Raw genomic sequence first — 25,904 nt, 5'->3', positions numbered from 1 at the left:
CTGTTTCTGTGTCATCTGTTGGCCTTTGCATGTCATCTGTGGCTTCTGCAAAACTCCCCAAAAGTTCCCATTTCATTTCTTATGCCGACTGGCGATATATTGAAACATCAATGGGCAAAGTCAGGATGTGGAAGGGATAACTGTACAGTTGTTGGAAGAAGGCAGAAGGGCAACTGTGCTGAGTTGAGAAATACGGAACTAGAGGAGAGTATGGGAATAGGGATAACAAGGCCTAGAAAAATCAAGTGTGGGGGTGAGGGGAGGTCCCCTTTGGAAATTGTGCTTTTTAAACATACACTCACATATTAAAATGTTTTCCCCAATTTGGCTTCTTTTCTGTCTGCCTTCATATCTCTAAATATAACAGCAATTTTACAAGTAAATCAAATTCTACACATGCTTGATACATTTTTATGTTTCTCAACTAAGTGACTCTGTAAAGAGTCAAAGCATCACAGATCTGCAGCTGGAAGGCCCTTAGAGATCATCTAGTCCAATCCCCTTATTTTACAGGTGGGGAAACTGAGGGCCAGAGAAGTTAAGTGACTTTTCCAAAGTCATACAATATAGAAAGTGTCAGAGCAGGGATTTACATCCAAGTCCTTTGACTCCAAATCTAAAATTCGTTCTGCTGCAACACCATGTGCATCACCTGCTGCTTAAAGAACAAACCCAAAAAAACCCAACCTATATTGCATACATTTCCATTTTTCACCATCATCTATTTCCTCCCCCAAGATAAGTTCATTTGTTTCCTGCCTTCAAAATTTCCAGAAATTTTGTATCTTTAGGTGGAAGTATCTAGGAAAAGGAGGGAAAAGGGTAGGGGGGAAAGGTAGAGATAGTCATCAATGAAGCACTATGCCCAGAGAATAATGGGGTATGAAACTGGAAATGGTCAGAGGAATTGATGTTGCTTGTACTTTCTCAAGGAAGCTGCAATGACCTGGGCATTCACTTCCCACTGTTCCTCAGCAAACCACCCCTCTGCTCAAGCCTCTGTGGGACAGACAGCTTCAGCCTACTCTGGGAAGGCAGGCAGGGAAATGGGGGACGTATTTACCAATGTGCCGTCTGGTGAGCTCCACAGCCGCATTCCTGTTCACATTGGACAATAGACCCAGACAGAAGCGCTCCGAGTTGGATGGGTCAGTGAAACCATCCACTGTCATGGAAGGCTGAGAGGCATGGAAAGTCTCCCCCACCCTCTGGTTCAGCTCATAGTAGGAGATGGAGCACCAGAAGGCCGGCTCACAGTATGTGACAGGCTGTAGATCTGTACAAGACACGAAAGGACACAAAGTGAGTCATCAGGCAGTGTGACCATTGTGAAACACTAAAAGAAAATGGGAAGACATACAAAATAATGGAGAGAGATTTTTAGAAAAAACAAAACACCCCAGTGATAATATGAAAATGATGATAACAAAATCCAGAGGAAAAAAGTATTTTTCAAAAGCTCAGAAAGGGATACAGAAATGGAATGATTTTGTAACTCTTATTAAGATTAACACTTTTCCTTTAAACAAACTGTGAATATGTATTGGAAAGTTTACAAGTGCCTAAACAATCAGTTTTATTTTTGTTTGTACATCTGGATTTTTTTTTTTTTTGCCGATGGTTACTAAGTTTATGTTTAATTATGAAAGAAAGAACAAATGAATGAACAAACACTGATAATTACTTTGATAAACACGTGATATTCAGGAGACCTGGGTTCCACTCCCAGAAGTATCACAAACATACTATGTGATATTGTATACACAGCTCATTTAAAACACTCTGGGCCAGTTTCTTCATCTGTGAAATGGGAATAAAACTTGCCTCGAGGGGCATCTACGTGGCGCAGTGGATAAAGCACCGTCCCTGGATTCAGGAGTTCAAATCCGGCCTCAGACACTTGACACTTACTAGCTGTGTGACCCTGGGCAAGTCACTTAACCCCCATTGCCCCGCAAAACAAAACAAAACAAAAAAAACTTGCCTCATGTAAGTCATTTACTATTGTAAGGATTGCATATACTCTTTCAATAACTTTCCTGATATAAAACTTGCAAAGATCATATGAGACAGTATCAGAAAAAGTTCTCTGAAAAGCATAAAGCAGGCTACAAACTTAAGGTGTTAAATATAAATATTATGGAAAAGAAACTGATATCATTTATATAATCATTTTTAACCTACAAAATCTCATCTGAAGTAGCACTTGAGGAAACAGATTGCTGGTGAAGGGCACCACTTACCTCAGAGAAATAGCCAACCTAATTACAGAGGTTAAAAAAGTCTGTGCCATCTTTGGTGCAGGAAGAAATGGTCATTGGTTACACTAATTACTCAACACAGCTAGTGTAAACCTATCCCAGCCCTTCTCAAAAATCAACCTTCTAGTCGTACTTCCAAGGTTCCCAAAAGGTATCCACACTCATTTCTGCTCTGATTACTTTTTCCTAATCTAGCTCCACCCCACCTATCTCAATTCATTTCTTCCCAAATAGCCTGTTAGAAACCCTAGATTCTCCAGAGCTCAGCTAAAGCACCTGAAGCTGTTCCTGATCACTGAAGTTGCTGGTGCCTCTACACACACACACACACACACACACACACACACACACACACACACACACACACACACACACACAATCACCTTGTATTTTTATATATGCTTATATATTTCCCAACTGCTAGTGCCTTCCCTCCCTGTCTTATATTTAACTACCTAATTTTAAGAAAATATTCTGTATATGCTTATATAGTACACGTTGTTTCACCTATTATTAGGGATGTAAGTTCTGTGAGAATAGGCAGACTCATATTTTTTTTTGTCTTTGTATTGCAGTGCTTAGCATAGTAGTTGGCATATATAGTAGACGCCTTAACAAATGTCTGTTCATTGATTGGCGATTGTGAAATGCTTGTTAATTGACTGATTGCTTTAGCCAGGCTGTCCTCTGCACTTTTCCCAGGCCACATCGAGCAAGCTACTGCCCCTACATATTTATTCATCTTGATTCTTCCACATGGATGGAATGTGCTCCTTCCTCCTACCGCCAAGTCAACTTATCCAAATCCAACCTATGCTTAAGGGACTGGCTCAAATTCCACATCCACCATGAGAACTTTTCCATTTGCTCACGCCCTTTATGACCTCCCTCTTCTATGAACACTTATGGCATGAATAGTTTGAACCATTCAAATAGACCCTGCCTTAAATGGGATTGGTAGAATAATAGGAGAGCACTGAAAGAAGTCTGAGCGGTGAGTTTAATGCCTTCATAGTACAGATAGGGAAACTGAAGCCCAACCTCAACCCTACTAGAGGACTGAATCATGTTCAGTGACTTACTTGCCCCACGTCATTCAACTTGTTTGCAGCAGAAATGGTGGCTGGACAAGATCTCTTGAGATTCTTCTCTCAAAAGAAAATGTCTTCTGGGACAGCCTCATATTATTAGGAAATGTGTCTGATGTCCCAATCGGTTCCTTGAGGATCTTGGTTATAGCTTACATTACTTTTGAAGTGCTAACTGTTCAGGAATATACCCACTGAATGCAAACATTAAGTTCACTGAATCTCAGAGTTGGGAAGAACTTCAGTGGTCATCTGGTCATTCCCGGACAAAAATCCTCCCTACAATATCCCTGACAAAGAGTGACCACCCAAGCCTTCCTCTCCAGTGAGAGGAAGCTCACTAGATCCCAAGGTTTCCCATTCTACTTTTGGAGAGCTGTCATATGGGAAGATTTTCCTTAAATTTGGTCTAAATATACATTTCCAAAATTTCTATTCATTATTCCTAGTTTTATTCTAGGGGGCCAAGCAAAACAAGTCTATTCCCTTTTCTCTGTGATAGCCCTTCAAATGCCTGAAGATGACTGTCATGCCCATAATTTAAAATTTTCAAGTTCCTTAGTCTTCTCTTAGTTTCTTCAATTGATCCCTACATGACATGACTTCGAGGTCCTTCATCAGACTTATAACTTTCCAATTGACCAACGTCTTTGTAAAGTGTGTCATCCACAACTGAACACAATATTCCAAATATGGTGTGAGTAGGGCAGGGCATGTAACTCACCTTCCTTATTCTGGACATCACTTGTCTCATAACATGTGTGTGTGTGTGTGTATGTGTGTGTGTGTGTGTGTGTGTGTGTGTGTTGGGGGGCTGCTTCCCTATTGGTCTGCTGACTCACATTGAGTTCTGAATCCACTAAAACACGTACAATCTTTTTTGGACCAACTGCTAAGCCCCCATCTCATACTTGTCAAGTTTCCTGAAATCAAATGTAGGACTTTACATTTATTCTTACTTAGCTTCTTATTTAACTTGGACCAACACTCCAGCCTGTTTTTCTCCCTCTCTGCATACTGACTATCATCCAATGTGTTAGCTATCCCTTAAAGCTTTGTGTCATCTGCATACTAGATAATCATGCCATCTGTGTCTTTATCCGAAACCATTGATAAAAATGTTCAACAGCACACGGCCAAGGACAGATGCTTGGGACACTCCATTGAAGACTTCTTTCCAAGGTGACATGAACTGACTAACAACTATTCTTTGAATCCAGTCATTTAGCAGTTCTAAATCAAATAACCATATGCTCATTTGTCTTTTGACATTTCATCTTGTCCATAAGGATGGCATGGCTTGATCAAATGCTTTGCTGAAATCTAGATAAACTAGATGTGTAACAGATTAATACTAATCTACAAGACTAAGGTCACTGCAAGATGCTACGTGCCATAAGCAGTGTTTTTCATAAAGGTTCCATAAAAGGTTTGTTTTGTCTTATGTAACATTTAGGTTCTCTATGCTTATAGCTCCTGACTTCTGTGATGGTGGCCCAGCCATGAAAGAACAAACAAGAGAATTTCACCTTGGCTGAGACTTGGGTTCAAGTCTTCTTTTCTGTCTCTACAACACACTCTCACTCTGGGGGAAATAACCAGACTAGAGCATAAGTCCAAACTCACTTAAAAGCTTTAAAAAATGAAAAAGCCTTGCATGAACTGATGATGAGTGAGATGAGCAGAACCAGGAGAACATTGTACACGGTATCATCAACATTATGTGTTGATCAACTGTGATAGACTTGATTCTTCTCAGCAATACAATGGTACAAGATAGTTCCAAAGGACTCATGATGGAAAAGGCTCTCCAAATCCAGGAAAAAAAGAATTGTGGAATATGGATGCAAATTGAACCATACTATTACTTTTGGTTTTGGTGCTGTTTTTCTTCTTTGAGGTTTTTCCTTTTTGCTCTGATTCTTCTCTTATAATATGACAAATGTAGAAATATGTTTAATGTTAATGTACATATATAACCTATATCAGATTACTTGCTGTCATGGGGGGGAGGGCAGGGAGGGAGAAAAATTTGAAACTAGAAATCTTATAAAAACAAATGTTGAAAACTTTCTACATGTAGCTGGAAAATAATAAAATACTTTTATAATAAAAAACCAATGTGGAATAATAAGGTTCTTAGATATGACACAGAAATAAAAAAAATGAAAAAGTCTGATTTGGAAAAACAGTCCAAACCAACTAGGGTCTGAGTAGATGTCCAATGGCTACAACTTCATGGATTGCTACCTAAAAATGAACAATTTCATTTCTAGCTCAATTGGTGACTCCAATCAAGAGTGTATACCCAAAATCTCATGACACAGGTGGGAAAATGTATATGGGAGTTAGGAAAAACCTGGGCTCTCATTTGGGACATGCTATTTCTTTTGATGGAATGAAAGCTCTTTGAGGACAGGAATTGTTTCATTTTTACTTTTTCATATCCAGTGCCTGGTATACAGCAAGTTTAATAAATTGCTGATTGATTGACTCATTGATTCTGATACTGTCCATACAGTCCTGGGTAAGTCATTTCTTTCTATGGTATCAACATGGAAAATATGAGTCATCCTTGTCCATTACTATACCTTTTCAAGGATGGAGTAAGGTGATATGGTTGTGATATAAGATTAAGGTTCTTAAACTTTTTCATGTCATAGACCCCTTTGGCAGTTTGGTGAAGCCTATATATCCTTTTTCAGAAGTTTTTAAATGCATGAAATGAAATACATAGGATTACAAAGGAAATCAATTATTTTGAAAAAGAGGTAATCTTTTTCCCCATCCAAGTTTATGGACCCTCTGGAATCTATTCACAGATTCCTTGGAAATTCAAGGACCCCAGGTTAAGAAGCCCTGATGTCGGGGGCAGCTAGGTGGCACAGTGGATAAAGCACTGGCCCTGGATTTGGGAAGACCTGAGTTCAAATTCAGACTCAGACACTTGACACTCACTAGCTGTGTGACCTTGAGCAAGTCACTTAATCCCCATTACCCTGCCCCCCCCCAAAAAAATTAAAGAAGCCCTGACATTAAAGTAAGGCAATCAGAGCTCTCTGATGGTGCTCAGGACTGGACTCCCATCACTGGGAACAATGGAGGTCCAAGGTGTGGGGAGAGGCAGAGGTATTGGGGAAAGGAACTTGCCCTGTTAGCCCTTTGGGAAGAAGGAGGCAACAGCAACATTCTCTGGAACTTATACCTGATGGTCTGGCTTCCGGGGAATGGACCTAATTGGCACCATGAGAGTGTGCCAAACATGTTACTTATTATTTAAGGATCATGATGAGATAAGCTACTTTCTAAGCCATGTGTTCACCAATATGTAGATTATATTGCTTTGAAAATTTAATTTAAAATGACTAGTGGCTAATGGCTTAAGTATAAATAATAAAAAATGGCTATTCTAATGCCATTCTAATAGCCAAATTCCATGAGAGCAGATACCACTGGGGACTAGGGAGGTGGAGGAAAAGGTGGGAATCCTTATTTCACCTGACTTAGTTCTTATCCTGGCTCTGCCTCTCACTAGGTATATGACCTGCAGCAATCATTTCATCTCTCTAGGACTGTTTGCAGGTCATAAAAGGAAGGAATTGGACTTTCTAACATCCCTTTTAGCTTTGTGATCTTGTGGTTTTGTTCTCCTTGGCTAAGTTTAAGTGTCTTTAAAGTCAACCTGAAATCTCTGATTCTGCTTGAACAGATCACCCCTACTGGCCTAGCCTCGGTCCAGTGAACTGTGAACTTTGGTCAGTGGTGGGGAGGGGAAGCATAACTAGTTCCCCATTAAAGATGGAAGAGCAGAGGGGCAGCTAGGTGGCGCAGTGGATAAAGCACCCGCCCTGGATTCAGGAGTACCTGAGTTCAAATCCGACCTCAGGCACTTGACACTTACTGGCTGTGTGACCCTGGCCAAGTCACTTAACCCCCACTGCCTCGCAAAAAAAAAAAAAAAAAAGATAGAAGAGCAGAGCCAAACAAGTCCATGCCCATTTCCTTGTTTGACCCAGTACTGAAACACAATGCTCCTCACCAATGCTGGTCTGGAGAACCAGTAGCCTATGATATCTCAGGATTCAGGGACCATCATAACAGCAGCTTGAGTCAGTGGGCCCTCCCAAGCAGATCTGAGGTCTCCGCCAAACATCCCTGCACCTCCCAAGGACATGTTGAACAGACAACACAACATCGTATCAAAGCAACTAGTGGAAAACATTTGTAATGCCGGAGCCTGACACTTAATTAGGAAGATGCCCATTCTGGGGAGCTGTGGAGTCAAGCCAAAGAAAAGTTTGACAGCTGCTTTTTGAGATAGCGTTATTTAGGTTAGTTAAGCTCAGTTTCAAAACATGACCAGACTCCTAGAGAAGTACTACTCCCAGACACTTATTTATTATTCCTGAGTACCCATGATAAAATTTGTCTTCTCTCCAGCCCCCTCCTTCCTTCCCTCCAAATTATCTCCCAAATATCCCTGGCTACTTATAGACTGACTTGGAGTCCACACCTTTTCCCTCTGCCGGCTGCCCATTTGTGGCCCTTTGATGCTCATTTACTCTGCCAAAGGAGAAGTGTTTAGGATGACTGAACCTACAGCAACAACAACGAGTCACCCAAATGCTCTCTAGAGTGGAGGTTGCCCAACTTCTCCATTGGGAACAAGAGACTGCCTTAACTTAGGACTGGATCTTTGCCAGGCTACACTCCCTAAATAACCTCAATATTGAGATCAGCTCTGCACTGGCATACTCCTTCTGTTTTGTTTGAAGAAGAAAAAAAGAATAAAACCCAGGAGGCAAGCACTTGGCATCTGAAACGTCTATTAAAAACATCTGTAAATGAACCAAATCCAGTTGGGGGTGAGGGGGATGGAGAGGGAGGGCAAAAGGAGGGAAATATGCTATAGTGTAAAAATCTAATGTGGCCAATGGACCACTGACAGAAGCCAAACTTGGCAGAGAAGATGGTTAAAAGAAACAAACAAAAGGCAACAAGATAGGCCGTGTCCACGTTCCACTTACTCCTAGAACCTGTAATCTAACACTAATCCATCTGGCAAAAGCTTGAAGAAATCCAATAACTTGCCCAGAAGTCACATACTGTTCCTCCCTCCACGTCCCCAAACCCCATCCCATTTGTGCCATTTAAGTATCAAATCTCCTAAACACCTAGTCTCAGTTCTGTTTGGGGAAGGCCAACATTGGAGTTCTCATATAATGGAGACCCCTGATAGGACTTTACCCTGACAGTCAAGTAAGCTGTTCACTGGACACCGAGGGCCTCTGGCTAAGTGCACCGATACCTTCACATCACTAACAAATTACTGCTTCAAGGTATTAAATGATACCTAAATTTACTCAAAGCATTGATACATATCCCCAAGGAAAAGCCAAGGAATAACCTACCCATCTGGAAGGATTTTCTCAAGCAAGATCATAAATCTTCCTCCTCTCTGTCCAAATTTTCTCCCCAATTTTACACTCTCAAAAATCTGGAACACACACACACACACACACACACACACACACACACACACACCAGTTTTGTATGACAGCAGGAGAATCACCATGCCATTTTCTCATTTCTAATCAAATTTGACAACCCTTCACAAAGCACCTGCTATGATTGTTGGTAGTTTTCTGATATGTTCTACTGAGATCACCACCCCTTTGGTTTCCCTCCATGGTATTATGATGTCCGAAAGGTTGTTTTGATTCAGGAAGGTAGAGATGCCCAATGGGCAATCAGTGTTTGAATGGGGAGCAGAACAGAGGTGGGTGGTGGGGATATGTACTTAAGCACCTCAAACAAGGTCTTGAAAGCTTACAAGTTTTCAGTGTGGGCATTTAGATCTTGGAAATGAGCAAACTCTACAAATCTAGAGCTTGATTTATTTTGTTGATTGTTTGGACTTAAGGAAGTGATGGCCAAAATGGTACTGATGCAAATTAAATTCTAAAGTGTGTCATGCTTGCATTTATTTTCTCTCCAGAGAGTTGGTTGTTAAACATTTACCAGCACACTGAGGAGTGACAGCAATAACCAGCCCAATTTAGGAAAACTGCATTTTCTCTTACCCCCTCATAAAAATAACTAACAATGTCTGGTCCTTATGGGGAGAAGAAAGCAAAGGGAAAGGACAAAAGTGTCAAGAGCATCATTTTGTAAGGCTAAAGTTCCTACTACAAACTGCATACAAAGTAGACACTTAATACATACCTACTGAATTCATGTTTTTAGGTATTTTTGGAGGGGGGTGTCGTCTAATATCTGCTCTGAAACTTCTATTCAGGGGGAGAAGAATGTCATCTAATATCCACTCTCTGTATCATGTATTTCTTTGATGATAAAATTTTTTTTTCACACGTTAAAGTGAACATTCAAAGCTTCTGATGGAAGTGTAGTAAAGAGAACACTGAATTTGGAGTTTGGAAGAAATGAATTTTGAATCCTGACTCAGACACTCACTGGCTGTGTGACTCTGGACAAGTCCCTTAACCTCTCTGGTTAAATAAGAGAGTCTATTGAATATCCTTTAAGGTCCCTTCCAGCTCTAAACCTATGATCTTGTGATAATACAGACATACAAATAAGATCATAGGATCATGATTCGAATCTGGATTGAACCTTAGAGGTCATCAAGATAACATAATAAAGCCAATTGTTAGAGTATCTTCTGTTTTTAGATCAATGTTATTCTGAATTTAACAATGTTATAAATAACTTGATGAGTGAGAAGGATGTGTTAGCAATCAAGAAAGTGTTTTATAATTGGGAACAATATTTGTTGCAACAATTTGCTCTATAAAATGCTTCATTTTCGCCTTTCCTTTGAGAAGCCAATATTTTAGGAGACTGTTCCAATGCCCATTCAGACATCCATCAGGACACCAAAGCCAAAGTCCAGCATACACATCTTGCCATCTCTTCTTTTTAACTATTTTTTTAAATTTGGTAATATAACTATGCTGGACCTCCGGATCACTAAAAGAAAGCCCAAATTAGAAGTAACAGAACAAAACCCAGAAAAATGTATTTCTTTATGATTTATTATACTCTTTTTGAGGCACTGTATTTATTTCATTATAAGAATCTTGATTATTAACCCTTTGCTTCCTTGTCTCTTCAACTTTTCTAAGTTTACCCAATTGCCCATAGATAGGATTGGTACAAAAAATTTTTTAGCAATTTTTTAGAAAGAAAAGAAATAGACATCAATTAGTTTATGAATTCAGGCTGACATGTGATGTGATGTGATGTAATATATTGTATAACAGAATAGACCATAATGGTTCTGTTTTATACATTATTTAGTACACTGAATGATTCTAGGCCCATAAAAAACCAATTTTTTAGTCATATGACCAATTTAGACTAATCTTTAATGGTTTTTCACATGAACTGAACATACATGTTATGTGGGACTACCTTTCATTATCCCTTTCTTTTCCCTTCAGGACCCCTGGCATTGATTTGCAGCACCCTAGGGTTCCACAGAACAAAAAGAGTTGAAGAAATATTGGACAAGATGTCACCAAGTCCCCTCTAATCCTAACACTTTAAATGATTTTCCTTCTAGAATTCCATTTTCTTTTCTGCACATTATAGAGAGAAATTCAAATTAATTTCTTCTTTTGGAAGGATGTGAGGAAATAGCTAGGAAAAATTACCCTCTACAAATCACTGTTTGGGCATCACAGTCCTCTCAATTGCTCTCAAGAAAACCATGCCTTTTTTAATTGTATTTCTTTAACAAGTCAACAAGTTGTGCTCACTTCGGCAGCACATATACTAAAATTGGAATGATACAGAGAAGATCAGCATGGCCCCTACGCAAGGATGACAAAAAAGAAAAAAGTCAACAAATTGGGGGCAACTAGGTGGTGCAGTGGATAGGGCCCTGGCCCTGGATTCAGGAGGACCTGAGTTTAGATCCGGCCTCAGACATTTGACACTCACTAGCTGTGTGACCCTGGGCAAGTCACTTAACCCTCATTGCCCTGCCCCCAAAATTTAAGTAAAAAATAATAAGAAAATAAAAAGTCAACAAGCATTTATTAAGTACCTCCTATGTGCCAGGCACTGGGCTAAGTGTTAAACAGAACCCCAAACTCTGGTGAGCCAGTGCCAACTTGCTAAATTGTTTTTCCTTCTTAAAGAACTAGTCTCCATGCCTAGTGTTAAATATTCAAGACTTAAAATTAAAACAGCAAGACTTAAAGACTAGAAGCAAAAAGTCAAGTTCACAATCTCTGTCTTTAATTTCATGGGCATAAGATAGCTTCTAGTCTGGAGAGTTTGTTTTTAATCATTCTTACAGTCCTTTCACATCAGGAATTTGATTTTCCCTGTGCAACGCCCAACACTAACAATGAAATCATTCGCACAAAGAAGTTAAACCATATCCCTGTCATATTTTACAATGCTCAACTTTTCAGCCTGCCTTAAACATTCATTTTTATGAGTATGTATCGGGGGAGGTGGGTTAAAAGAAATTCACATCTGTATTTGCCTTCATTTACCCCTCTGCTCTCTTCCCGTGCCTGGTTTTCAAGTGTTTTTCCACACTCTAAGTATTAAATATTAAGTTGCAACCCCCCTCCATGATTAATGACATTATGAACTTGATTCCAATTGTGATCCAAAGGCCAGAGTAACCAACTTTCTAAACCTGTAACCAAAGCCTGCCTCTCTGTCTCTGTCTCTCTCTGTCTCTGTCTCCCTCCACCCTTCCTTCCTTCAACTGAATCACAAAGAAAAATCTGTCTTACTAGTAAACTGGCTCCCCCTGGAACCAAACCAGGAGGATTTCTCCCCACCCTCTAAACCAGGGGTTCTTAACCTTTCTATGTATTATGTTACCTTTGGCCACTCTCTGGTGAAGCCCCTGGACAGACACCTTCTCAAAAGCATGGTTGTTGGGTTGGTTATTTTTTTAAGTAATTGAAAGAAAGGCTAAATTTTAGTTAGAGTTTAGTAAAAAATAAAGATTTCCTTTTTTCCAAACAAATTCAGGGACCCCCCCTTGAAATCTCCCCACCAACACTTAGATCTATGAGTTGAGGTTAAGAACCCCTGCTCTAGGTCTTCAAAACCCAAACATCAATATCCTTCCTGAGGCCTAAGTGAAGTGATACCACACTCAATTTGTGCCTTTGGATGAGATCTAATTCAGTTGTTACCAGGCAGGCTCCCCACATGGGGTAGGCTTTGTTGTACACATCAAAAAGGATAAAGAAAAATACTCGTGCCCTGATGGAGGCAAAGAGGGCTGCTGGATTAGAGACGTTTGTCTAAATGGATCTGGAATAGCTTCCTGGTAACTGAAGAGGAGGCGGAGGAGGAGACGAGAAGGAGAAAGAGGAAGAGAAGAAGAGGAGGAAGAGGAGGAGGAGAAGGAGAAAAAGATGGGGAGGAGGAGGAAGAGGAGGAGGAGAAGGAGAAAAAGATGGGGAGGAGGAGGAAGAGAAGGAGGAAGAGGAAAAGGAGGAAGATTGCATCAACCACACACTTCTGCTTGTCTGACTGCACTTACCCATTGTGGTTCTTTAAGTTTGAGAGATAGTCATTCATTGTGCCCAAGAGAAATACAGCCCCACATATGGTTTTCTTTCCTAGCACCCCAGTTGTCAGTTTTCCTACTCAGTGGGAGTTACTTCATCTTAGCAGAAACCAAAAAAGGAAGAAATACTCACCCAAATTATTGTGGGCGGGGGACATAGGATTCGGAGATAAGTTTGGAGAACCTGCAAAAGCAACACAGTGTTGTTATCTCTCCTATCAGTTATCCCATGTCACTCTGCTTCAAGTGCTCTAGCACTCAGCTGGCCCGGCTCTTGGGGTTCTCCACGCAAACAACAGCCCATCCCCAGTCTCCATGCTTTTGTGCAGACTGTTCCTGTTACCCAGAATGCTCTCCCTTCTCTCCTCTGTCTCTCAGAACCCCTGGCTCTAGTCAAGGCTTAGCTATAGGCTACCACAAAAGGCTTGCTGCCATTTTAAGATATCAAAGCTTAAAATGGCACTAAGACTTCAGATACCTTGTCTAGAAACCCTTTACTAATCTGCCCCACCCCCAGTACATGAGTAGACATGTACGTATACACACATGCACATACAATATGTTGACTCATCTAAATGGTTCTTGACTAAGATTTACTTATCTACGCATATATTCTTCCACTCTAAGTAAAATATAAGATCCTGTTGGACGATTCTATTCTTGTCTGTATTTCCCCAGAATCTAGCACAGTGCCCAGCATATTGGAGATGCTTAATGACTTGCCAGCTGAACCGAATTGTTTGAGGGCAGAAAAGAGCTCTCTTTGAACATTTAACACATATTATAAAGGAGTTCAGTATATATGACCTCTGCAGCTCTAACTGCAGGCTACTTTTCTTATACATACAAAAGGGAATTCTTATTGTTCATTGCTGACAAAAGGAGTATGAAGATTAGATGGAAACTTCCCCTCATATTCAGTAGCCCATACATAGAGGGACTGTATTTTCCAAACCAAAAGTCAGAACACATGGTCAGACAAAGGATATTCTCTTTGCAAAGACCCGGTAAAAATATACTTTTCCCTGCTTAAAAGCAGGACTTTCCCAGAAAATACAGATCATATGGTCACCATACCCATGCACCCAGTCAGCCAGAGGTTGGATTAGGAGCCAAGTGGGGCAGCAGCTCTCTCAATTATCCACAGTCACAGCTTTTGATTGGTTGGCCTGCCCAGTGTACTAAACACTATCGACAGGCATCTGGAAATCCCAATCCCAATCTCAAATTTCAGAAAACTCACAAACCTGCCCTAGAAGTCATATAAGTGAGTGATCACACTGGAATGTGGCACGTGAACTCACATGTACATACACACACATCTACACATGTATAAATCTTAATCTGCTCCTCCTAACCTTAATTAGACTTCATAAGCAAAAAACCAAACAAAATCCCCTAAAGTAACACTGAACTTCTAAATCTTGGCTATCACTTATTTGTTCCCAGAATCTATGCAAAATTACTTATTTTTTTACAAAATTACTTAGGATGATTTCATTCAATGGCTACTCAACCTTTTTTTTTTTTTTTGGGTGAGGCAATTGGGGGTTAAGTGACTTGCCCAGGGTCACACAGCTAGTAAGTGTCAAGTGTCTGAGACTGGATTTGAACTCAGGTACTCCTGAAACCAGGGCCGGTGCTCTATCCACTGTACCACATGGCTGCCCCAAAAGTTAACACTACTCAACCTTTTGATGATAAACTAAATGTCCTCCTCTGAACTGCTAGAGTCCTTAACTACAAGGTGGGCCAAAAGTTACAAAGGGGTTTTGATATTTGATAACTCCTTTATTCTTTATTTATAATATCATAGCATCATATACAATATATAAAGGAAATGAATTTACATTATATGTGAAAAATTAAATCTCATAAATGGCCAAAAATAAAGAAAAAAATTTCAAAAAGTTATTAAAACATTGTGGCTTTTGGCCCATCCTTTATATGCATCAGCCATTATATATACCTTGGACTATTGTTTTCCTATATTGTAGACACACCTATTTATGCCTTGAGGGCAGGATCTGTGTTTTATACTTTAAAAATATCTCCCATGGTAATTAGCATGACACTTTATACATAATAAAAATTAAATATCCTTTTTTTTGTTGTTAGGATGATTAACATTAATGTATGTAGCACCACCACTAGTTTAGACCATGGTGGACATGGGGAGAATTTGAACTTTTCTGCTTGGACTTCGTATATAATCTCCCTAATGAGTACCCAGTCTAAATACTTAAGATAACCACTGTGGGAGAGGTCCTAGAGAGAGTGTACTCAATAGATGCATTCTCTCAATGTGAGTACCTCCCAAACTCAAGGGACATAAGTGATGTCCTTTGATGAACTGATGAAGATGCAATGGCATAATTTTCCCACTATGATGATTCTTAAAGAGTGGAAATGATGACTGGGGACAAAGGCTTGAAGTAAGAAGAAAAAAAGAGTGGGCTGGTTTAAATTCTTGGAAGAAGGTATTAAGCAGCCTGAATCATTCTGCCCTAGGGCAAACACTACTTGGGGAAGGCTGTGAGAATGGTCTGGAATGGTTTGAATATGGTTCTACTATGAATGAACAAGACAACTCTGGTTGAGTGTCTACCTCTTCATGTATCACCTGCCTAGAAAACCAAGCCCTTGAGTAGCTGGTAATGAAAGGACCATCTAAATTGATTTTGTTATAGGCAGCTTCAAGCAGAGACTAGAGAAGGGGCGGGGGGGGGGGGGGGGGGGGGGGGGGCCCGCGGTGCTGGGGGAACCTATTCTCTAGTGCTGTTTCCATACAATCATGAAAACAGTTTCCAACTTTGGCAATCTTTAGTGCTTCCTATAGGCAAACAGGGCCCTCCAAATTCACTGAAGGGGGGAAAGGATAGAGGAGATTAGGAAAAAGGGATTAAGAGATGAGAAGACAGAAAGAAAGGGCAAAATGCAACCACTACTCCCAAGAGGGATTTTTTAAAAAAAATTTATTTTTAGAAAAGTAACCATTCCTTAAAAATGAAGAATTGCTTTTGAGGTAAAGAGGAAAAAATAGATAGTCAGAATAAATGTGACATTTGGACATATGTTGGTTAGCTAGGTGTCTTATGTGCCAACATTTTATAGCTGTAGGCTCACAGCGGTCACTTAGTATTTTACTCAGGAAGGCTTTCTATGCATTCCAGATGTTGTTCACACTGCCAGCAAAAGAAAGCACCGAAAAATCAATGGTGTCAAGATGCCCAGCACTAGATTTCAGCAAGTAAACCCATGTCTGTCCTACCTCATCTGAGTTATTACAGCAAAATGAAGGTAACTCTCCCTCCTCCTTCTTTTGGAAATCACACAGAAAGCCAGCCTCTTTTCAGTTGTGCGTAAAGAAGGGTGACTCGGCAATGTCTGGTCTCTGTGTGTGCAAAAAGTTCAGACACGCCTGCCTTTATTAGGATATGACATCGACTTGGCTTCATCTCCTCGCATAACCACATACAAAGCAAAACACGTTATATGTGGCAGCTAAGGTTCAATTCAAGAAGTTGCTGGCGTAGAAGCCAATCCAGCCCCATTACAAATGACATGGGAACATCTGGAGACGTGGCTCAAGTAGAAGAACTGGCCTGAGCTCCTCAAGTCGGGAATACAGGAGCCAATCCAACATCTTCCTCGCTTGGTCACTACATGAAACACGATTTGTTTCTTAACTTACCCATCTCCCTCTGCTGCTTTAGAGGAACTCCACTCTAGCCCATCCAGCCTCACTGTCCCACACCTACCACACTTATTCCCTACTCTGCCACTCTCTCATGTCCTTTCCCTTGTGTGGAATGGGCACCAATCCTCCCTCTTGACTGCTGAAATCTTTTGCAGATAGAAAGAAAGGGGGAGAAAAATCTAAAGCAGCACTCTTCCCCATCAACTGGAGAATAGCTGGCCATGTCATGAAACATCACTGTGATAAATGAAATGATGAAAGAATTCAGAGAAACTTGGGAAGACTTGCATGAACAGAAGCAGATCAAAGCAGAAGGAAGAAAACAAATCACACAAGGAACTCAGTGATGTGCCTGAAAACAAGCCTGAAGCAAATCAGATCCCTGGTCTCTGCAGTGATAGCTCCTAACTGCAGGATTCAAATAGGGAAGCATGTCCTCTCTAGAGGTGATGGGGTGCAAGTGTGAAGTGGAGTGTTTATGGTCAGCCATGGTCAGTATGTCAGCTTGTCTTATTCAACTGTACTTCTTTGTTAGAGGAAGGATTCTGGGGGTTGGGAGGCAAGGGAGGGAAGTGTCTACTGTGAAGTGATAAAGATTTTTTAGGCATAGATAAATGTTTTTTAAAATAATTTTAGGGGGCTGCTAGGTGGAGCAGTGGATAAAGCACTGGTCCTGGATTCAGAAGGACCTGAGTTCAAATCCGGCCTCAGACACTTATTAGCTGTGTGACCCTGGGCAAGTCACTTAACCCTCATTGCCCCACAAAATAATAATAATAATAATAATAATAATTTAAAAGGGAATATTTTTACATCCTTCAGTGTCCATGTCAAATCTCAACAGCATTTGGTCTGATCCCAGTTTATAGTGATCTCTCAGACTTTGGGGTTAAAAAAATGATGCAATTAAGTCCACACTTCATTCTAAGTGTAATAAAATCATGGCTCTGGATAATAAAAAAGGAAGATGATCAAAAAATGGCTGTGTTTTAATTCATATTTTACATTATTTACTTTGTATTTTTACATTCATTTTACTTTGAAATGCAGAGACATATACACCTATGCATATGAAGTTACGTGAAACAGTGGATAGAGTTCGGAGCATGGAGTCAGGAAGATTCATCTTCCTGAGTTCAAATACAGATTGAGATACTTCCTGTGTGACCGTGGGCAAGTCACTTAACCCTGTTTGCCTCAGTTTCCTCATCTGTAAAATGTACTGAAGAAGAAAATGGCAAACCACTCCAGTATCTTTGCCAAGGAAACTCCAAATGGAGTTATAAAGAGTTGGACATGACTGAAAAATGACTGATCACCCATGCAACTGGATACATACACATATACTCTCAAATATGGGGGCTTTTAGCCTTTTTGTGTGTCATGGACCCCTTTGGCAAGCTGATGAAGCCTATGGATCCCTCCTCAGAATAATGTTTTCAAATGCATAAACATAAAATAAAAGATAGGTGATTATAAAGGAAACCAATTATGTTGAAATAAAAATGTAATTTTCCCCAAGTTCACACACATTCCCTCCTGTTAAATTTATCTACAGACCCCTTGACATGCCTTCAGACAGCTCTCTAAGACAGTTAAAGACTAGTTGCAGATTCGCATCTTTAGAAGGAGTTTTCCATACTGGGAGTTTCCTATGTCAGTGAAATCCATGTCTACACAGGCCTCCTCCCTCTGAAATCCACTTTACTAACACGGACCCACTGGGGGCGGGGGGGGGGGAGTCCTTCACATTCTTTGAAATAGAACAGTTTAGGCACTATGTGGTATCATTGAAAGGGGGAGAATTAACAAGATCTCAGTTGTTAGGCTCTGTCGCTAATTCTCTATGTGACCTTGGGCATGTCATCCGTAAATGGAGTGGAGAGGAAAGCTGGATTAGTTTATCTTTTAGGTCTCATCTAGTGCTGAAATTCTGTGAAGAGTTACAGTCAAACTATGCAGCCAAAAGTCAAACCTCGGAGTGACTGACCTGCATCCATGCTGTGGTTCATCTGGTGATCACTGGTTTCTCCATCCTCACTCAGGTAACCAGGGGGTGGGGTTTCTGGAAATCAAAAAGCAGAGGGTTGGGGAGGTATTAAATGAGCTCAGTGTCTTGGAAAGTGTTAGGGCTCCACATAACCTGGTTTAAAATGCTTGGCTATCCAGTCTAATGCTCCCCCATTCCTAATGAGAAGGGAGCCAGCAAACAATGGTGGCACCTGTCAACATATTGGCACATGGCAGCTCCCAAAGGAGTATGTGATGAATTGCATTATCATAAGCTGGCTTAAGCTACAGAAAGCTATGCATACATATATCTCCCATTAGATCTTCAATTTTCTTGCTCATTGCTGTTCCTCCTGTCTTGAAGGCCTAATTCTCTAAAGACCTAAATCAGACTGTCTAACCTTCAAGGCCAAATTCAAGAACTATTTCTTGTATATTCCTTCCCTCATAATCCCATCCCATGTTCTCTCCTTCTATCCTTTAAGTGTGTATAGTTTTTATGGTCTGTACTCATCACCTGGTACTGAGCATGTGCTTACATTACATGATTCATTATTTTAGTATTTATTCATACACATGCAAATCTGTTGATGCATCTATGTCTTGCTTCCCCCACTAGAATACAGGGTCCTGCAGGGAAGGATCAAGGTCTTGCATGTTTCTTGACATTCCCCATAGCACTCAGCAGAACAGGTATTCAAAACTCTGCTAAATGGATGAAGAGAAGAAAGGAGCTGAAAATGGCAAGTTGGACAATTCTTATGATTTCAGTGACCAATCTGCATGATCCTAAAGAATGTAAGCTCCCAACAGCAGGGATTGCTTCACGTTTTGCCTCTCTACACCCAGGGTTTAGCACAGTGTGAGGCACTTAATAAAAGCTTGTGGACTGACAGATTTCCTTGACACTAGACCAAGCCCAGCATACACTGAAAGCAATACTCAAACTTCCCTCTGCTGAAGTCATACTCTGGTGCCTCATACAGGTGTGGAGATGATCCTGGCTTCTCAAAAGGCTGAGCCAATGAAGCACAAGCTCTGGCAGGTCCTTACTAAGCTGAACGGGCTCTGAACTTGACCCGGCTTGGACTGACATGTCAGGGGTGGCCTTGCTAAGGTCAGAGAGGTTTATCAACAAAGGATGACCACCAGGTAATGAAATGTTTGGCCAGAGTGATTCAGGCGACTTGTCTACAGAGCTTCCCAAAGAGGACATGTGTTGATGTGAAGTCATGGGTCTTCCCTCGAGCCTAAGACATTTAAACTAACTGGAGGCGAAATAGAAGTGGCTTGTATAATCTATCCCCTACCTACCTTTCCAGTCTTACTTCACCTTACTCCCCAGCATGTACTCTTTGATCCATTGCCACTGGCCTCCCAGCTATTCCTCAAACGAGACCTTCCATCCTTCCGCTCCAGGCATTTTCTCTTGCTGTTGCCCATGCCTGGAATGCTCTCTCTCCCCTGTTCCACTTACTGACCTCCCCTGCCTCCTTTAAGTCCCTATTAAAGTCTCTCTTTCTATAGGAAGTCTTCCCCAACCCCTCAATTCTGGCGCCTTCCTTGTTAATCACTTCCTACTTTTCCTGTATATAGCTTGCTCTGTGTGTGTGTGTGTGTGTGTGTGTGTGTGTGTGTGTGTGTGTGTTTGCATGTTGTATCTCATTAGACTATAAGATCCTTGAGAACAGGGACTATCTTTTGCTTCTTTTTGTATCCACAGTGCTTAGCACAGTGCCTGGCACATAGTTGCATAGTTTATTGATGGATTTATTGGTCTCTTCAGAGAGAAAGCTGTCACTCATGGGTCTGTGGGGGGCTTTCTTTAACTCCACTCCTTCCCTAGTCACCCTCCTCCCCTGAGGCCTGTAGTTAGAAAACCACTATTACTCATCCCCATCACAGAGAGCACTTGGATAATCAGAGACACCCTAAAAACGGTTTGGCAGGAGGGAGGCAGGGAGGGCTAGAGCTACACAAATGCCCAGTTTTTCTATTTCCATTTCCAAAATAAATGACTGCAAAAAGGGAAAGGTCTACACCATTTCTCCCTGCCAAGAAAAGCATCATTAGTGCTCGTAGAGTTAAAGGGAGCCTGGCCCCTCCCAATGGAGATGTGGTTATGAGTCAGCCAGCCAGCAGGCCAAGCATTTACCAAACAGGAGAGGATCACGTTGGGGGGCAGGGGTGGGGGGAGAAGGGAGATTTGAGGGGAAAGAAAATTGCCTATTATTTCTGCGCCATATCACCCTGGTCCATCTCCCAAGAGTTCCTGGTTCTTTCCCCAGCTGGCCAGAGCACACAAGCAGCCCTCAGGATGGTGTGTACCTGGAATGTAATTGCTTTGGGGTTCGATCCCAGCAGGGAAGTTAGTATTCTCCGGAATGGAATGGCTGTAGTCGTCCAATGGAGGGAACTCGGCTGGGATCTCTGTGTGTCTTGGGACCAAAACAGGAGGTAGAACTGCTCGGGAAACAAGGTAGGATCAGGGAATAAAGAAGAAAAAACAAGTGGGCAGGAGAGTTTAAAACACACACACACATACACACACTTATTCACACATACTCATCCACATATACTCACATACACCCATACACACACTCATCCTTACATACTTACACACATACATACATTCATTTATACACACACACACACACACACTCAGAGGCAGCCTCCACATCTGATCTGCAGGAGGAGAATCCAACAGTTTCGCGGAGACCTTGACAGTACCTGGTGTCTCTACTCTCTGGTAATGATAGGGATTCACACAGACTTCATCCTTCTTCATGTTGAAGGCAAATTCACACATCTCCATGGCACGTAGCTCATGGTGGCTGTGAAGGTCTGGCCATCGCCAAAGGCGGCAGTAGATCACATGGGGCAGCCCTTTCCGGTGGGATACTTGCAGTCGGCCATCCAAGGATCTGCTCAGGGGAAAAAGAAAAGACATTTAAGACTTAGGCCTGGCCCTTCTCAAGTTGTAGCCATTTTAATTTATTCAAAACCAATTGGTTAGGGCAGCTAGGTGGCACAGTGGATAAAGCACTGGTCCTGTATTCAGAAGGACCTGAGTTCAAATCTGCCCTCAGACACTTGACACTTACTAGCTGTGTGACCCTGGGCAAGTTACTTAACGCCATTTGCTTCACCAAAAAACAAACAAAAAAAACAAAAACCAATCAGTTAATAAGGACTTCTTAAGTACTTCCTATGGACTAATCACTAGGCTATGAATAGAAGGTGGTGGGGAGCAGGGTTGAGACAGTGCCTGGACTTAAGGCAGGGAGCTGATATTTTAAGCTGGGGTAAGGACAGCATGCCCCAGAGTGTAGTGCAGAGTGTTGGATTTTGATTCCGGGGATCTGGGTTCAAATCCTAGCTCTGATACTTCCTTCCTAGGTGAACTTGGGGCAAGTCATTTAATCTCTCTAGGCTTCCATTTCCTCATCTGTAAAGTGAAGGTCGATTCCAGGTCTAAATCTATGATCGTGTAAGTATATATGATAGAGACATAAAGGAGCTGGGAAGAGATGCACACTTATTTCACATGTAGACATGTATTAGCAAGAAATGTCAGATAGGTGGTAGAGCGTATAGAGTGCATGGCCTAAAGTCAGGAAGACTCATCTTCACGAGTTCAAATTTGGCCTCAGACTCTTACTGTGTGATCCTGGGCAAGTCACTTTACCCTGCCGGTCTCAGTTTCCTGTCATGAGCTGGAGAATTAAAATGGCAAACCACTCCAGTATCTCTGCCAAAAGAACCCCCCAGTGGGGGGTATCCAAAGAGTGGGACACAACTGAAAATGACTAAACAACAGGAGACATCAAGAGCACAGAATTCTGGAACTTGGCCCTGGATAAGACTTTAGAGATAATCTTGTCCAAGACTTTCATTTTACAGATAAGAAGCCTGAAGCCCAGTATTTGCCCCAAGTCACATGGTGGGGGAAGGAGGCGGCTCAAATAAACCAAAGAGATAAAAATAAAAGCTAGCACAATAAAAAGCTTCCACATTCCCAAAATAACCCAGTACAAATGGTGTCTTTAATAAGTCCCAATCAACAAACTGCCACACTTCTTACTCCAAGAATCTACTGTGTATTAGAACACACAAACACATAGGTTTGATTCTGAGGTGAAGGATGGTCAGTTAATTTTTTTTTAATTTAAAAACATTCACAATGAAGATCAAACAAAAGTGACTTTCATGTTAAAGATTTTTCAGGTCAAATGGATAATTCTACAATCCTGCTGTAAACCCTGGGAAAGGCTTGGAAAGCAAAGGGGACATCCTAGTGGGAAGATGCAGAGTGAGGGATTCCAGAGGAGACTCCCCTCTTTACCCTTGGTCATTTCTGTCAGGCTGAAATATACTCCAGATAAGCAGCCCCCTCTTTCCTCCTGTGAATGGCTATGTTTGGTAGTTTAGCCATAAAAGCCCTTCCGACCTGTGACCAAACACTTCTGGCTACCCAGGGCTGTCCGAGGGCGCATGGCTGCTTTGATCTCAACAAAACACTGGTGAGTCACTATGTCTTTAAACGCAGAGGAAACAAGTCTCTACTATCATTGAGAAGTCTGTTCTAACAACATCCAAATCCCCCCCTTACAGGAGGCCCAGAGCCAGTGGAGGGTTAGGGGGATTGGGGTGTGTGTGCGTGTGCATGTGTGTGCGTGTGTGCGTGTGTGTGTGTGTGTGTGTGTGTGTGTGTGTGTGAAGAAACCCTATTTTTAGACTGTGAATAATAACTCTCTGCTTCTGTCCTGTTGTCATTTGCGGCAAATTCACATTCCTCTTAGCAACTCCAAACCAGGGCAGAGCCCACCTGAGATGTCTGCTTTGTAAGGAGGAGGGACCACACTGGTGACTGCATGAGCACTCGGGTGCTCGAGAGCACACAGACAGAGATACACACACACACACACACACACACACACACACACACGAAGCTTTACTAGCTTAAAGCTGCACTGAGACTTTGGGGATATCCTCTATAAGTATGTATTTACTGACTTCATATTTATACTGTTTATATTTCTGCGTGCATTTGTCTCTCCCTTTAGAATGTCATTTCTCTGCAAGTAGGGATTGTTTCATTCTTTATACATGTATCCCTATCACTTGGCACAGTGGCTGGCAGGTAGTTAAGTGCCTATTGTTATTTTTACTTGTTGATTGGGCTATTGCAACCCCTTTAAATGAGATCACCTGGCTGGTAATTATCCCACCCAGAAGTGGAATGAATCTTCTGAAAGCAAAACCAGTCTGCACCAGGCTACATGTGCTAAGTGTCCACTGGGTACTGGTGTGGATAGGATTTATGCCACCCCCTGACTTGTGTTGTTGTTATTTGTGTAGGAGATATGTGATTTCTACCAGACTTTAAATTCTTTGAAGGCAAGAACTGTTACCTATCTTTGCATGCAAGCATGCACAAATGCACCCACACACAGGCATGCAAGAAACACAAATAATTGTTAGATTAATGAATGAATCATTAAGTAGGCGACATGGCTTCTGACCTCTAAAAACTTTACTCTAGCTGGGAAGACAACACTAAAGTACATGGAAAATTGTATGTGTGTGTGTGTGTGTGTGTGTGTGTGTGTGTGTGTGTGTGTGTATAACTGAAAAATGAATTCACATATATAATTTATACATAATATATAATTAATAATATGTATACTTTTCCCAATGTGTGTATTGTTGTTTGGTTGTTTTTCAGCCGTGTCTGACTTTCATGATCTCATTTATGGTTTTCTTGGCAAAGATACTAGAGTAGTTTGCCATTTCCTTCTCGAGCTCATTTTACAGATGAGGAAAATGAGGTAAGCAGGGTTAAGTGACTTGCTTAGGGTCATCCAGTTAGTAAATGTCTGAAGGCAGATTTGAACTCAGGAAGATCTAGGCCCAGCCACTCAGCTGCTATCTATCTATCTATCTATCTATACACTCAAGCCCTAGCGCTATAGTCAAGATCTGAATTCAAATCTAGTTTCTGACACTCACTAGCTGTGTGATCCTTCTGTATTCTTCAGTATTCTCCTCTATAAAGTGAGGAAAACAGCATCCATCTACCAGGGTTGTTGCAAATATAAAATAAGATAATATTTGTAAAGTACTTTGCAAACCGTAAAGCATTCTATGAACACGAGTTGCTATTGTGATCTTATTTCTATAATATTAGTGGTGGATACAACTGCACACTACCTCTGTTGGACAAAGAAAACTCAGACAAAGGGAGCAGGTCTATAAACATTTTAGACACAGTGACAACAGACACACTAGGAAATGTGAACAGTGAATCCCAGTAGTAGAGTTCTTCTGGGCCTGTACTTGCCATAAATGGAGTGTGCAGTGGGTAAGAGGATGGAAGTGTTCAGTTCATCCCATTCTCTTTTAAAAAGCACCAGCTCAGCACATGAATTAGGTCAATTGACCATCACATTTGCTCTTTGGACTATGATAATAGCCTGAGAAAAGGGTTGGATGGACAGCTGCAACCTCCCTGCAGAGGAAAGGCTGATTGTTCCTTGAATGCCTGGTACCTGCTTACAAAGTCTACACAGTGAAAAAAGAAGGGGCGGGGGAGGGTAGGAAGAAGCAGGTCCCAGAGAAACAAGTTGGAGGCAGAAGCTAATACAGCCCCCAAAGGGGAAGAAGAGTTAATGCATTCAATACTTTATAGAAAAACTGTTAAAGAAAATTGTGAGAAAGAGTGGCAGGGAAGGAAGGAAAGAGAGGGCAAATGGATCTTGGCTTTCCAAGGGGCAGAGAGATCATGCCATAAAAAAAGGAAGATCAAGCAGAGCCATCAGCCCTGGGTAAATGCTTAATATCCTTCCACTAAAGGGTCCTTGGGTCTTTAAGGGGGGGGGGCACATTGCGTATTTATCTGTTTTATTGGTTCCAATGATCCAAACTGCTCCCATATCACAAAGGCTTGTCTGAACACCAATATTATCTCAGTGGTTCATATGGTGTCTTATTGTAGAATGTGACCTCAAAGGAATCAAAAGTATAGATGCATCATTCAAGGGACAATCAAAAGATGCATAGTAGGTATAATTGAAGATGCTACAAATGATGATGTGCATGTGATAATTAGCACCCCCCCCCAAAAAAAGCAAAAACCAATCCCAGTCCCAAACCAACAATCATCCTGGATATGCATGACCAGAACAGGAGGTGGGCCAGTTATGTATCAAGAGCTAAGGATGGGAGTCTTATGTGAGTATCCAGGAAATGAGTGAGTGAATGAATGATGAATGAGT

At 41.3% G+C, this 25,904-nt stretch overlaps 1 protein-coding gene and 1 pseudogene across 2 annotated transcripts in view; one reads left to right on the top strand and one right to left on the bottom strand.

The window, feature by feature from the left end:
• Positions 1–25,904, bottom strand: part of SMAD3 (SMAD family member 3) — a 159,562-nt gene that overhangs the window by 9,970 nt on the left and 123,688 nt on the right. For both annotated transcript variants that reach the window (XM_043984072.1, XM_043984071.1), the window contains exons 2-6: positions 21,358–21,551; positions 20,956–21,090; positions 18,608–18,682; positions 13,051–13,101; positions 1,064–1,276 (exon numbers count right to left, since the gene is read on the bottom strand). In XM_043984072.1, the coding sequence (XP_043840007.1) occupies positions 1,064–1,276; positions 13,051–13,101; positions 18,608–18,682; positions 20,956–21,090; positions 21,358–21,551 (668 nt within the window). The remainder of the gene's footprint in view (positions 1–1,063; positions 1,277–13,050; positions 13,102–18,607; positions 18,683–20,955; positions 21,091–21,357; positions 21,552–25,904) is intronic.
• LOC122744923 lies at positions 11,123–11,223 on the top strand (annotated as a pseudogene).

The sequence above is a fragment of the Dromiciops gliroides genome, chromosome 2, assembly GCF_019393635.1.
Source record: "Dromiciops gliroides isolate mDroGli1 chromosome 2, mDroGli1.pri, whole genome shotgun sequence".
Lineage (NCBI taxonomy): Eukaryota > Metazoa > Chordata > Mammalia > Microbiotheria > Microbiotheriidae > Dromiciops > Dromiciops gliroides.
The sequence above is the reverse complement of the archived record's forward strand: the minus strand, read 5'-3'. Positions and strand labels throughout refer to the sequence as shown.